Source organism: Lepisma saccharinum, chromosome 15 (assembly GCF_977018435.1).
Source record: "Lepisma saccharinum chromosome 15, izLepSacc3.1, whole genome shotgun sequence".
In the NCBI taxonomy this organism is placed as follows: Eukaryota; Metazoa; Arthropoda; class Insecta; order Zygentoma; family Lepismatidae; genus Lepisma; species Lepisma saccharinum.
In genome coordinates, this window is record NC_139243.1 from 73905309 (window position 1) to 73921186 (window position 15878).

General features: G+C 38.5%; 1 protein-coding gene across 1 annotated transcript in view; it reads right to left on the reverse strand.

Annotated features, from left to right (window-relative positions):
• The window catches only part of LOC145999336 (uncharacterized), a 45196-nt gene extending 29702 nt beyond the window's left edge, over window positions 1-15494 (reverse strand). Inside the window, exon 1 of the mRNA XM_083136276.1 lies at window positions 14947-15494. Within this exon, the coding sequence (XP_082992402.1) occupies window positions 14947-15494 (548 nt within the window). The remainder of the gene's footprint in view (window positions 1-14946) is intronic.
• Between the last annotated feature and the right edge of the window lie 384 nt (window positions 15495-15878).

Genomic DNA, 15878 nt, shown 5'->3' on the forward strand with positions numbered 1-15878 from the left:
CAAAAATCTTGGATTAGACAGGGTTCCACACTTGAGCAAAAAGCTCATATGGGCATGTTGAGCTTGTTTTAAGTGTAGCCAAATCTGCCTGAGGGGGGTTCATACTTTATCGCCCTTATAATATCATCAATTACACTACTGATTTGAAGTTCCTTCCTAATGGACAGATCTGGATTTGAACTTCCTTCTTAATGGACAGATCTGGATCTGGACTTCCTTCTTAATAGACAGATCTGGATCTGGACTTCCTTCTTAATAGACAGATCTGGATCTGGATTTCCTTCTATTTCAGCTTTTGACAATGTATGAATTCATATATCCTTTTTCTCTTAAACTTTGGGAAATATACTAATCTCCTCCCCTGCCAAACGACTGACACGCGCATCCAGGTAGGTGCTACGCTTGAAACGCACAACAAAAAGTACTGTGGGGCGTCGACTGGAATGCGCCGCCACTGATGTAAACAAAATTTCCGCTATGGGAATGGTAAATCAATCAGACAGATGCAATATCTGTTCAAAGACACAAACTTGTATCAGTGCTTTGACTTCTCTCATTTTCATATTAACTTACATATGATCACTGATTTGATTAATCGAATATATATATATTAATTTATTTCCTTTATATTTATTCTTTATCTTCTTATAGTAGATTTTATTATTTTTTCATCTTTCCAATTTGCTTTGTTCTTATTTATAAAGACATTTAATATATTATGCTAATTCTTAATCTTGCATGCCTGGTGCTGCCATCTCTATTCCTCTTTAGCAAACTATTTATATTTCTTGGTCCTATTGGGTACGTAACAACCTATTTGACAAAATCATATAGAAAATATGACAAACCCATTGAATTGCATCCTACGTAAGTACCTTGAATATACAGAACAGCACACATACTAGGGTTAAGGTATCATTAGCCTGAACCAATATGAATATTACTCATACAGATTTCTGCTGATATTGAGACATACTTGGAAATTTGGCAATTTAGAAGTTCAAAAGACATCGTTATTAAATGAGGAAATAAAAGGATCATCTTGCACCCATACCATTTCACTCTACCATATTTTCATATCCAAAACATCATGTGATATTAATGTTCTCACATTTCCTATTGTGTGTACCCTGTAGTATCCAATAATAATTTACTACAAACAAGATTTACGACCTGCTACAAATGGCCATGATTGGCTGCTGCAACACATTGTTGGATAGGTAGATCAGTGTCACTGATTGATTGATTGATAACATACTTCACCCACTACCCTAGATAAACCTGCACTGTGGCCACTGAAATCCTATTGGCCCCTTTGGTCCCTTCCTAGTCAGACACATCAAACAAGAGACAAAAATAAACATTACAACACCTCAAATAAGACTAAAAGTGAGCATGACAGTCAAAATTGGGTTTGGTTTTATATTCCAGAAAGCTCTGCTAGCTAAATGGATTGTTACAGTGCGAAATCTCACAAAGTGCTGTTTTTCTCATTTGTTTATGATGAAAGGATGATACCAAAAGTTTCCCCGTAATTATATGAGCCAGCATTGGCAAAATCTCTTGAATTTGAAGAAGAAAGTCAGCAAAAAGGGGTGAGAGGGAGGAAGGGAGGGTTGACTTTTGTTGCACAATCCATGCAGGTCAATCAAATAAAGAATATGAACTTGAGGCAATTGTTGAAAGAAAGCTGTTTAGACGTTTGACATATTAACTCTGTAATGAAGGGAGGAATGCAAATGTCCACAATTATTTTTCCAGCCTCTTGTAGTAAATTCAATGCTCTTCGCCATGGCACTCAGAGCTGGCTGGGTCTTTTTAAGTACTTTGAGGATCAACGCCTGTCAAAAGTTAGAAAAATTCAAAGAAAAGTAAAGACTTAGAAGAGCTGGCAGCACTCCAAATAATTAATACAGAAAAAGTCAACAAGTTCAAGGTTTCATTTATTAGGCAATTCTCCTCAAATCATACTAAAATTGGTTGTTGGCAATTACAACAAAAAAAGGTACACATTTCCAGAATAAGGTTCAACAAAGTTATAATTTTGAAATAACGTGTGGTAGCACTTTAGTTACCAGTCACTTCCTGATGTGGGAACTTTAGCTGAACATCATAGTGGGCATGGATGGATGGCTGAGAGCGCAAAAACGAAAAAGTCATGTATTAATTAACTACAATAACTACTAGGGCTCAGCCGATACAGATACCGATGTCTCAGCATTGGCCGATACAAGTGGTATTGGTAAGTATTGGTTGAATTTTTCCAAGTGATACCTTCTGATACCATTGTTTTTGAGTTGCTACAACCAAGACCAAGAGCAACATTTGTCCTTTCCAAACGTTCGCTCAGTCTTCCTTGAGACAGATTAGTTTTATGGAGAATTTGCGAACAAATCCCCCCACCTCCTGGAAAGCATATGCTTGACAAGATCAAAGGCATGAGTAAAGGGAAAGCTGTGACTAAACTTCTCGAAGGCACATAACTACCAGGAAAAGGTTTTGTGGAAAGAGAAGATATATTTCATTTTAAATTCCTGCTCGCATGCTCATGGTGGATGTTTTAAAAACCAGCTGTCTCAGATCATAATTAATATGTTTGATATTGTTAACAATAGATGTCAGGGGCTTTCAGTTTTGCTTTTTTATGTGCACTCTCAAATCAAGGTGAGCGACACTCATACAGTTCATTAGACAATATGGTGGAGGGTGTGCGGTGATTTGTTCCGTCTGCCACGTTGCATTACAGCAAGTTGTATATACGGTACAATTAATCAATGTAGCATCGTTTGTTATCAGTGGGTGTCATTCTGCAAACTTCTGAGTTGAATTAACCCTAATGAACACAACATATGGTCCTCCACTCCAGAGGCAAGGGTTTGTGCTAAACGCGATGCCCATTAAGTAATACCATTTTCTTTCGCATGCATCGTGCAAAATTAGACAGACTCAGCTCAGTCCAACAGACAAGCACATTTTGGTACATCAAGCCAACACAGTACATATCTGGTCCACCAGGGCAACATACAAGAAGCACTAGCATTACTACCATTCTGGGCTGTCTCCAGGCCAGATGATTTCAGAGTTCTTGGGAAAAACGTGTGAAGACCGCTGTGGAATTTGATTTGTATTATCTACATTCAATCAGGGCAGGAGGGTTGTGGATTGCACAATTTCTTCTTGCACTCTTCCCTTCTGTGTCTGTTATGTGACTTGATATCAGCATATACCACAGCGACTTGTTTTTGTCTCAAATGACAGAGAATGATGGACAGCATGGCAAAAAGAGGTATTATTTTAATAACTGTATTTGTATATATTGTTACATCTCTTTTCTCTTTCACCAGGCTAACCCAAACGACAGGAATTAATAGTATTTACATGAAACTGAAGAAGAGACAATCCACTGATTTTTTAATTGTTCTTTGTAACTGCAGCAATGCTAGAAATACTTCAAAAAACCTCTCTCTTTGCATCCTCTGGGTCTACAGAGAAGTTCACAAAAAATTACCAAATGTCACAACACATTTTAAAGTAGCATAATGATTTTTCTTTTTTAAAAAAGGGAGTTCCCCGTGCATATAGCACAATGACATGAAGGCACATTTAGGGGATGTAGATACATTCTCGATCTCGTCCATCTTGGAGGTGATGTGATCAGAACCACACTCCAGATGCCTTTACCCCACAGGGTTGCCCCCAGGTATCCATTGATTTGAGGCTGGGTGAGCCCCAGAGATGCTTTAGGGGGGGACAGAAAAATTCTGACCTTATATCACCCACCCCAGGAATCGAACCCAAGTCTCCTGCATGGAAACAAGACACCCTACAGACTACACCATCATGGCTCAAAGTATTATAATGCTAGTGAGTTATTTAATGTCAATAAAGGAATGTGATGTGATGACTTGATAACTAGCCTTTATTATTTGAAAATCAAATTTAGAAATATTGGTATCAGTGTCAGAGTGTATCAATGAGTGTATCAGTATTGGTTCAAAGTGGCATCAGCTCAGCCCTAATAAATACCGTAATTGTAGAATCATTTAGATAATTGTTACTCAACTAAAAATCTTCGTAAACTGCAATGTTATTTCATCAAGCAAAACCTGTTAAGGTGTATCAAGATGGCAGATAAAAAAAACTCTCCACATGTTGCACACACTATACTGTGTTGTACAAATATTTTAGTCATCTGAAGTTTGCTGTATCACATTTATTTAGTGAAAGATCCTTAACAGAACCAATAGTTCCAATTACAAAGGATCATATTAAAAATATTTATAATAAAGATTAAATGTACATGATCCAACCCCTCTACAAAAAATGCCATGAATTAGTGCATAATATATGCACACTATCCTTCAATTTGTGTGTGCATGTTTTGGGAAGAATTATTAATTCAAAATGGTTGTGTCAACTTCACACTAGCCTGATCAATGGCTCAAAATGGGCCTAAACCAGTGCCAAAATTCAGGGCACAATTCTTGCTATTTTGTGCATGCTATGCTGGAATTTGTGCACACTCCTATGAGGCATTAAAAAAAGTATTAAATATTATGAGATAAATTTCTCACCTGCGTGACCACATCCAACGAACCAAAATTAGTGCCAATATTTAGTGCATGCTCCTACAAGGGATTTGAAGCATTAGAAATGATATATCATCAGCATGACCACTTGCTTGAAATGGAAAATACTGTTTAAATCATTCCAGAGTTTGATATCTTCTAGGAAGTTTATTTATTCACAATCATGAACCGTTTGTCTTGTACTTGAGGTGAACAGGCTATGAATGGTATAATCTACAAATGACTGTTTTATTTGCATACCTCGCATTGTAGCTGGTTGAAATTTTGTCAACAGGACACAGAGAACATGTGCTGAAGTATTGCCCATACATTTAAATGAAAAATTATAAATTCTGTATTTTGCACCAAAATTTAACTACTGAGTGAATCGAACACAACACTGGCTACACTGACTTCCCTTCACCCACTACCATCACTAATGTGCCTGACCACAGTACTAGACTGGCACAATGTGACTTCATTAAACACACCATATTTTCGAAACCAATAATGATACTTCAAGTTCTGTTTCTATTTCATTAATATAAAATTGATTTTATGACCTGTTCAAATAACAAAATAATACATTTATTTTCAGTGCTTTATGAAAACGATTTTTAATGCTCGAATAACGAAATAATAAATTTATTTTCAGTGTTTTATGAAAATGATTTGTATTGCTTGAATAATGAAATAATAAATTTATTTTCACTGATTTATGAAAGACTGCCTCCCAACCCCCAAGGAAAGATCTGCAATGTTATTTAAGTCAGGCTCTGCCATTGGCCCTGTGGATATAAATAGCTTGAAATTTGGAGGTAATCATGACAAAAGACCACTTTTGAAACTTTTAAACATGTCACTGTCATATTTAGGAAGTGCCTGCCTGGAATGCCCAATCCTCAAAAGGTTCATTGGGACAGCATGTGTGCATTCTTACAGAGTATTCTCTCTACTACTTGCCCTTATACTCGTATGCAAGAGTTTGTTTATTCGAGTTTTTGTTTTACGTCCACTTTATACATAATAGGAGGGACGTGGTGCTGATCACATCACCTACACCTTTAGCCATGATCAAGAAAATGTGGGGCCCTAACTTCACACTCCCTATACCCCTTCATGGTGTGAAGCATAGCACAGGGGAGCACTTTATACTTTAATTTTTTTATGCATAATAGGGCTAATTGGGACTGGACCTAAAGTTTAGAGTGGAATCCAAAATGCTGAGTGCCTCCACCAGGTATTGAACCGACGAACCCTTGATTACAAGGTGACAATGTTACCACTACATCACCATGGATGCCCAGGCATGCAACAGGTGTTCCAAAAAAATACCTTGCTTTTGCTGTACTTCAAAGAGAAACAATTTTATGAATGGTGGGTCGATTTCTGGAAACCAGCAATGCATGAGGTGTATGTAGGACCATATAAATATATTCACTCAATGATTAGTTTAATGACTAAATTAGGACATTAAAAGGCCAATCTGTACTTTTTGGAAAAGAAGTCTGTAACTAATTAGGTGGGTAGTTAAATAATATTACAAGGGGAAGTCGTGAACTGAGGCCGTGGGATCAAAATTAAACGTACCCAAACCCAACAATTACAAAAGTCGTTTTGTTTGAAGCTAACGACGTGTTTTTACACAGTCGCCTCAGTCTCGTAAGAGAACCACAAATCGGGACAACCCAATTGATTAAACTAAAAAGAATACCCCCAGTATTAATGCAAAGAGATGCTAGTTTCTCAAAAAAAGGCACTTTAGTCTAGAAGAGAAGTTGAGGGTCCGTTCCGTGTCCAAATACGTAGAATTCTAATTGTCCAAGTTGATCAAGCGTATAGTTTCTAGGACAAATAGGTAACACAATTTATGATTTGCGACACATGGTCAAATTTTATTATAATACTCCCGCAACGTAGAATGACTATTATTTCCCAACATCAAATACATCAATATAACAATTAGACGAACCGGCATCCATTCAATAGTTCAACCTTTCACAAAAATTATAACAATAGATTAGATCTATCTCTTAAAATTACTTCCAAGTGAAATGACATCAACGTGTTCCATATTAAACCATTACTAATTTGACAATACACTAGATTAGCAGCGATTTCTATAAAAATGTTCCTTCTTTTATACTATGAAGACCTAATCATGGATTTTTGACCTTTAAACGACATTATACACATCTCAATTCTTTGGTGCTCTTACAAGGTATTTCTAAGGTACGTTGCGTATCAATTTCTTCCCAATACATCGGCGTGAAATTACGTAAGTGCATTTTAATTCCTTTTAGATACTCGTAGCGAACATGTTTCTTCAATAATTATAAAGCGTAACAATACGTTAATACTGTACACGTGTAGTTCGCCAAATTAGGCAAAAGTGGGCAAAAAAGGGGAGCAAAAAGTCGCACCTCGTCTCTCTGGGCCAATCGTGACGTTCGTCTTGACAGTTGCGAAGAGAAAAATGTAACCCTTTTGTTTACACTCTTTACAATATTTCTTGATAATTCACACGTGCAAATAATCCACCATGACTATGTACGTTCCACGATGACATTTCGTTATTCACTACCAACTACCACAAAAAAGTACATACCTCAGCGACAAGTCGTTCGACTGCGTGGTTCCTTGAACAATCGTAATGTCAAAAGTGAATCATCCTCTCCCTAAGCGTTGTTTTGACCAAACACGTCCCTTCTCAAAATGACATCCATACGTTGCAGCAGTGAAGAAAAGGCGAATAGTTCAAAATTGCAATCGCTCCATCGTCAGCATTCTAACCACACTTCCCGTGACGTAACTTCCTGACGACAGCTTCTATCCTTCCCTCGAACATCGTCAATTACATTCGCCTCGTGCGTAGTCAACTTCGAGAAAACAGGAATCAAAGTGGGCAACAGCCAAACACTTCGTATAGTCCCAATACCACGTTGATTCCTTCTAAACAGCAGGAACTCTCTCAGGTATTCGTCACAATACAGTTTCGAAAGAACTTCTTCGACGTGATCCGAGAGTAGGAGTTAAACGCAGACACTGTTCTCGAAGGTCGAACAAGAGGAGGAGGAAGTATATCGTGACCAACGTGTCCCGTGTTCTTTCGAGTCGAGACTACTGCTGTATCTATGCGTAATCTCAGAAACAAATGATGAAGCTGAGGGCCTCTAGCGGCGATTCAGACAACTAGAAACTTAACAAAAGACTGACGCAATGCGTACCAAAGCTATGAGGAAAACTGTGAGTTTTTTTACGCGGTAATATAACGTAATGCTTTTATTATTAATCTGCATAGAAAAATGTCACAAGTCATAGAGATTAAAATGAATATACAGTCTCCACAAAATAGAGACTTCTAGTTGCTGTATTTATGACTAGCTCTTGGAATTTCAAAACAAGCTACGTGGACTGGCATCTAGCAACAGTGTTGCCAAGTGTACAAAATTCCAGTGCAAACTTACGATTTATGATTCTCCATATAAATATATGGTCAATATTTAGGCACATGATGCTTGTTACTGTCACAAGTGTTGCCAACAAGCTGAAATACCTAAGTTTTGATTCCCCACATGCTCAAAGTAATAACCCCCCTACCAGCACACACACCAACTGGGTGCCAAGTAAAATATTTTGCTGTCAGTTACTCCATACAATTTTGAATCTGGAGTGTATGTTTCTTTACTGGAAGATTGAACATTAATATTTTTAATAAATAAAAAAATATATATTTTCTTTAAAAAAAATGAAGTGCAGAAACAAAAATTCGAAAATTGTGGATCATATTGATCAATGTATTTCAGTGTGCTCTGTCATTCATGCAGCAATTCCCTTCTTTCACACACACACACACATATGCATGTAAGTGTCTGGATCAGGCCCGTACCCAGGGGGGGCAAGGGGGCCATGCCCCCTCGACCTATGAAATATTTTGATCCAAACCAACAAAAACAACATGGATATTCTTTAAGATTTTGCAAGAATTTAAATTTTCTTCTTGTATAAATGAATGGGTTGTCTCTGGAGAGAGACATTACAAAGGAGAATTGAGTACATTTTATTGAAAAGTCGTGAAAGCAGAATAAAGTAAACTGTGGTATAATTAAACCAAACACTTTTCAAAAGATTCATTTCATTTCTCAAAATTTAGTATGTGTGCAAATGTTCTGTTTTCCTTCCAATGCCTTGCACTGGGACTGACCCCTCCCTCCAGTTCAGTGCATTGATTGAACGTAATGGGTTCCTTGCCAATGTAGGATAAATCTTATTTGTGGTGAGGAGCTCTATACCCAAGAAGTCGAGCACTCTCATAACCTACCACGATTTCCTTTTATCTTAAATATAGGGGTATACAATGCATACGTATACTTTCTTATTAGGACCATTTTTGACTTTTTCAAACGTTTTTACAGACTACAATTTCGAGGTTTGTGCATAAAACTTTCAGGGGCATTCTGACATTACTGGCACTGAAAATTCACAATAAAAGTATCAAAACATAATGCATGACTTAGGAGGAGCATGGGTGGGGTGGATGGGCAAAGAATGACACATCATCTATTTAGTGACCATGATAACATGATATAAACTTTAGGCTAAAAGATTAAAAATCGGCAACTTACGTGTGTGAGTATGAGATTTTTCGTACTACGTTTCGGAGGTTACACTACCTCCTTCTTCAGGTTGAAACGATGTTATTCAGACACCTGACATGGTGCCTCGTCGTGAAAGTGAAGGTTAAGGATTTAGGTTAAAAAGTTGCTAGAAGGACACTTTCTAAAAAAAGAATATAAATTACACATCTAAAACCGCGCAATACTATAAAACAAAAGAATATCCAAGGCTGAAGTCGGCGACCTGTCGACCGATGCTCAGGGTAGGCGAATGCACGGTGTCAGCCCGTACCTGGGGAAAGAGAACTTCCCCTCCTCAATCCTTCCAAACTGGGGCTCGGGAGTCACCAATCCAAGGAGAAGTCGACCTCCACCTCGGCGGCTTTCCTAACCTCAGGCGTAACATGGAAGCCCATCTCGTCCCTAATCACTGCGGCTTTATCCCATTTTTTAAAGAAATTAACCCAGCCGTCTTCTAAATTCCCATCGTCCCTATTAAGTTTGTTCCAATTCTTCGCGCATATATAGGCGGCTTCATATACGTTTCTGTCCAATTTATTGTTGACCTCCCTAATAACCTCCCTTTTAGCAATCTTATGTCGGTTAATCAATATGTGTTCAGATAATCCGGTTTTGGGTATGCCCTCCTTTATGTCCTTATCATGCTCTCCCCACCTAACCTGCATGCTTCTCCCGGTTTGTCCCACATATTCCTTTCCGCATTCACACACTATCCTGTACACTCCCTTCCGCTCCTCAGGGTTATTGCGCCTATCCCCCCTCCCTCTCTTATATGACGTAAAGTGCTTTTCAATACTTCGGGGCGCTCTTACCCCACATTTTATTCCGTAACCCCTCACGGACTTTTCAATTTTCTCTGAGACCCCCTTAAAATACGGGATCCCGACAAAATACGAGTTCTTATCACCGTTTCCTATCTCAGTTTTTTCGTCCTCTTTGTCTTTTTGCGATGTTTCTTGCCTAACAATCCTATTGGCTTTCCTAGCTACTTTTTCCAGGTCGCGGATAGTGTACCCATTCTTTACCCCCACCTTCCTTATCCATTCCCCTTCTTTCTCTTTCTCTTTTTCGTCATTGCACAGTCTTTCGGCGCGAATGAAAAAGTTAAGAAAAACATTTAATTTAGTCCTATTCGAATGTTGGGATCTCTTATGGAGGTACAGCTCTCCAGCTAACGGTTTATGGAAGACCCCTGTTACGATCCGTTGTCCGGTTTTAGTAAGGCACAGGTCAAGAAAATGGATCTTTCCGTTGGCCATATTTTCCCTAGTAAACCCAATCCTGGGGTCCTGCTTCCCCAATTGGTCGAAAATACTGTCAAGTTTGATTTCATTCCCTATGATGAGGATGTCATCTACGTATCTCCCATAATATTTTATCTCCCCCCTCCCCCCTACATGCTCCATAGCGGCTTTTTCGACGTAGTGCATGAAGATGTTGGCCACAAGGCCAGAGATGGGATTGCCCATGGCCAACCCTTCTTTTTGTCGGAAGATTTTATTGTTAACGTAGAAGTAATTGTACCCTGTAATGAGAAAAAACCACCTGACATACTCCCAGGCGACCAAGATTTCGACGTTTTGGTCAATCAACCATCTATACAAACAATCCCCAGCTTTGTCCCTGGGGACACTGGGGTACAGATTAATAACGTCAAAACTACAGATTACGTCCCGTTCCCCTATGGGGGATAAAGCCGCAGTGATTAGGGACGAGATGGGCTTCCATGTTACGCCTGAGGTTAGGAAAGCCGCCGAGGTGGAGGTCGACTTCTCCTTGGATTGGTGACTCCCGAGCCCCAGTTTGGAAGGATTGAGGAGGGGAAGTTCTCTTTCCCCAGGTACGGGCTGACACCGTGCATTCGCCTACCCTGAGCATCGGTCGACAGGTCGCCGACTTCAGCCTTGGATATTCTTTTGTTTTATAGTATTGCGCGGTTTTAGATGTGTAATTTATATTCTTTTTTTAGAAAGTGTCCTTCTAGCAACTTTTTAACCTAAATCCTTAACCTTCACTTTCACGACGAGGCACCATGTCAGGTGTCTGAATAACATCGTTTCAACCTGAAGAAGGAGGTAGTGTAACCTCCGAAACGTAGTACGAAAAATCTCATACTCACACACGTAAGTTGCCGATTTTTAATCTTTTAGCCTAAAGTTTATATTTAATTGTGAGTAATTCGCACATGACCAGTATGTTCATGATAACATGTTTCTGCACCTAGAAAACTTGACAGACTGCAATGGTATTACATGCCAGTGAAATTGAACAATGTGTTTCAAGATGGTGAATGAAAAACTGATTTTCCTCATGTTGCATGCACAATCTATACCATGTTCTCTTTTTCCCCAAAAGTGTCTACAATGATATTCGGAGTATAAGAAACTAAACCCAGTCATTGTAGATAATTCCTCGGTCTGCAATTTTGCAGTAACACTTTTAAAATTATATTTCATAGTTTAGGAGAGGGGTGGTGGTAAAATTGCAAACATACATTTTGCCATAAATGTAAAGTTTTTGAGTTGCAATTTTTAGAGTTACAAGATAACAAAGGATTGGTGTCACGTTTTAGAAAAAATTGTCACCCTGTTTAAAGATGGTGGATGACATGCCTTGCGAGAGTTTGAAATTATGCAAATATTTGAGGTTAGATTTTCGTAGATTAAGAAAACAAGTCTCAGCTACGTTAGGATAGTTTTAAGCTTAAATTCATGTTGCAAATAGATACACCCAAGGAATAATTTTATTTAGCATTTGCATTTGTTGAAAGTATTTCAAGATGGTGGATGAAAAATAAATTTTTTGGTAAAACTTCGATCTAGTGAATACGGATTTCTTCATTTTTACAGAAGAAACTACATACGGAAATCATTTTCTGTGGAAGTACGTGAATGTGTTTTGTATCTTTTTTTTTTAGCTCGAATTTATGTTGTTTTTTTCCAGGAAAATATATCTCCAACATGCAATTGACGTTGCTTTCATTTCCTTCCTCTACGTGAACCAGATGTCTCGTGCCTTTGATGATGTAACCCCCAGTAAGTGTTTCCAACCACACCATTTTTTAACTATGTTTGCCTAATGTAAGTAACCTAACCTAACCTTACCGTGATGGTGTGTGGATGGTTTATGGGGCTACCCATGGATGGTTATTCGATCGTAAATGATTTTTGGGGCTATGCAAGAATGGTTTGTGGGGCTATCCGTGAATGGTTTGTGGGGGTATCATTGAATGGTTTGTGGTGCAATGCGATCACGAACCACAATTTCAAACCTAGGAAAAAAATACGAAATTAGTAACATGAAAGTAGGTATTTTTCGGTTAAGAAGGTTGGAACATCAACAATACACAAGCACTACGTGCGATGAACCATTACTCTCGCGCCATACTGTATGTTAAAACTAAACCAACAGCGCTACAGCCCTTGAAGGGCCTTGGCTTACTTACCAACTGCTGGTCTCCCTCCCACACTGTTCCTCCGTCACCTGTTATAGCGTGGAGGTCTTAGACCAGTTTTGGGGTGACGGGTGATCAGCCCGATGAACCCCCAGCCATTGTTGTAGGTCTTCTTGACCAGGTTCGCTCACTCACTCGGAGCTTCCCAATTTCCTCACGATGGTGGGTTGCCACCGGCCCTATACGTAGGCCGAAAAAATTCCGACCAAAGCCGGATTCGAACCTACGCCATCCCGCAGCGAACGATCTCAAGATGAGTGAACGCCTTAACCCGTTCGACTACTACCATTACTTTCGCGCCATACTGTATGTTAGGGAAGCGAAAAAACGAACAACCAAAAGTAGTCGTAATGTAAAAAATGGACATTATTTCCTTGAGAAATTCATAATAACACCTTAAAGAATGTTCCACGACTCAGAATACGTAAGTAGCAATGTAAAAATGTACGAAATAAATAAGTTATAGGTGTATTCACCCGATCAAAGTGGTAATTATTTTTCATATTCTGAGGTAGCTTCTGATGCCACTTTCAAATATCTGCCTAAACTACATTTTTGGACATTAAGAAAAGATACCTAAATATTTTAGGGCATTTCTTAAGCTATGGCTTGACAAATAATTTTCTTTAACAATATAGTGCATATGTATGTTGGGATCCAAATACGGGCCACTAATGGGAACTGTTAGTTTCATAGCAAACAGATATTTTGGAGGATTGATACAGTATTCCATTTGGATGAAATCAGTCAAGACAATTAAATATGTCAGCCTTATAATATTGTTTTTCTTGTATGTACGCATTGCTTGCATTGTAGAATTATTTTCCTGTTCTGTTTTCTTATGCTTGTAATAACCGTAAAGTACAGGAAAATAATTATAATATTGACATGGTTAATACACCGAGGAGATATTTAAACTTGAACTGCGAACAAACTGTATTGAAGCAGAATTAAAAGTGTGTGTGCAGCTACTGTATGTTGTATAGTAGGTAAAGGTAAAGTTCCCCATGCATATAGCTTCACACTATGAAGGCACATTCAGGGGATATGGGAGTAGGGCCAGACATATTCTTCATCTCGGTCATTTTCTGTGCCGATCACTTCCATTAAAGTCCACTAAACCACCACAACTATCAAGTATTAGTATAGAATTTCAATGCGCAACCCTGGGAACTGATCATAGATATATATTAACTGTTACACCATCCAGCAAGAGTAGAATTTTTCAGAATATAGTATCTGAGTTATTTAATCATTTGTCCCGCACTGTGGTTGTGCGGTCATGCTTTGGGCTCCAGCTATCGGACGTGTGCAGGTTTGAGTCTCCTTGCGGAAACGTAACAGCTTTTCTCCTGAGATTTTGGCCTGTGTATGAGACTGGTGAACACTCACCATCATGATTAAATTGGGGAGCTACGAATGAGTAGCGTAACCCGATCATGAAAATCTATGACGATGACTGGGGGTTTGTCGTGCTGACCACACATCACCTCATAACTGGTTTCATGATCTCCCACCTCAGAGTAGGATCAAGTGGGAGTGGAGCCGGCAGTCTGTAGGTAGGCCTGGGCACTCAATGGTCTGTTGCAGCACGGGTTATGTATGTTTTTAGTTTAATCATTTCAAGGTGCAAGACCTTGATTGTCAATTCTTCATTATGTTAACAGAAAATATTAAATAGTTTTTGATTCAGTGAACTAAAACAATACAAATTGAATGTTTCAATATCTTACTATCAGGGAAAAATGTATTTATAAACATAACCTGAAGAAAAAAAACAAATTTTGCCTAAGTTTCTTCTGGGCTTTATCTAAAAAAAAAAACCAGGTAGTTTTTTCGAAGAAAAAAAACGGCAAAATGCCAAATTTAGGATGCAGGAAAAGATGACAAAATGCAGGCTGACAACCAAAAAAGTATATGTAGTCCCCCTCCTTTCGAAAATCATGGACATGCCACTGTATACATTGCTTCATCCCACAAAAAGGGGGTGGGCATCAAATGGCAGGAAATTTCAAAGGACTATAAATACCAAACTAGAGTGAATATTCCAAATATAAAAAAATATGGGTTCTTATATATATCTAACAATATCATGTAACAAATTTCATTCTAATCTGACATGGTGGGGAAATATCTAATAAGGACAATCTTATATGTAACCCTGCAGCACTGGTGGCACAATACAGAAATTACATGAATCATAACTCGTAAGTAATAAGGTCCAATCTTGAACCTTAGTGCTCTCATGCTCATTTTCAATCCATGTACTAAACTTTCCTCCACCTACCTTTCTCCAGGCTCTGCCACTTCACTTTCTACTTGGTCAGGATTCTCTACACTATACTTCATGTCCTCATCTTCACTTAAAATTAATTCACCATTGTCACTGTCTTCAGCTGGCATTTTTTCAACAAATTGTCCGTGATCACATGGATAAAATCCTTCACTTTTAGGAACAATTTGTCCACTAGGAACTTCCGTAGTTTTGTCTTCAAAATGCATCCAACTATCACCACTCACACTTTCTACTTTACAAAATGACATTTCTTTCATGTACTCATTAGATAGTTTGATGTCAAGAGAAGCATCTTGTATGCACTGCTTAGATGGTTTGATGTCAACAGAAGCATCCTCTATGCACTCCTTAGATGGTTTCATGTCAACAGAGATATCAACATCAGGAGGTTCCTCGAATGATTCTGTTTCAGTCTTGACACACGACACATCCGGAAGCCACACATTCTCCAGAGATGTTTGTTCACAAACTATTGGATCAGCACTTTCTGTTTCAGACTCAATGCGCACTTCCACAGAAGAGAAACCCGTATCAGACATTGGAGCAGCCAAATTTTCTTGACTACCATGAGACCAGCACCACTTCTGAAATACAATCACAAGGAGGGTGGATTAAAATCACAATTTTTATTTAAAAAATATTTAATCAGATTTTCTTTAAGTAACAGTTTATAATTTTAAAAAAAACACACACACACAAACTTCTATGCACTTTATGTCTTTGCCTTTCTAAAGAAAAAATGGATGTGAGGTTTGATGCACCCAGTGCATCGTTTCTCAACCTATGGGGCACTGCCCACTGGTGGGTCCCGAGAGGGTATTTGGTGGGTTGCAAAGTAGGACTCGAAAAATTATTTCATGTGTCAAATTCATGTGTTCATGTGTTGCACATAGTCACATGCATGTTGACTGCAGGTGTCAGTT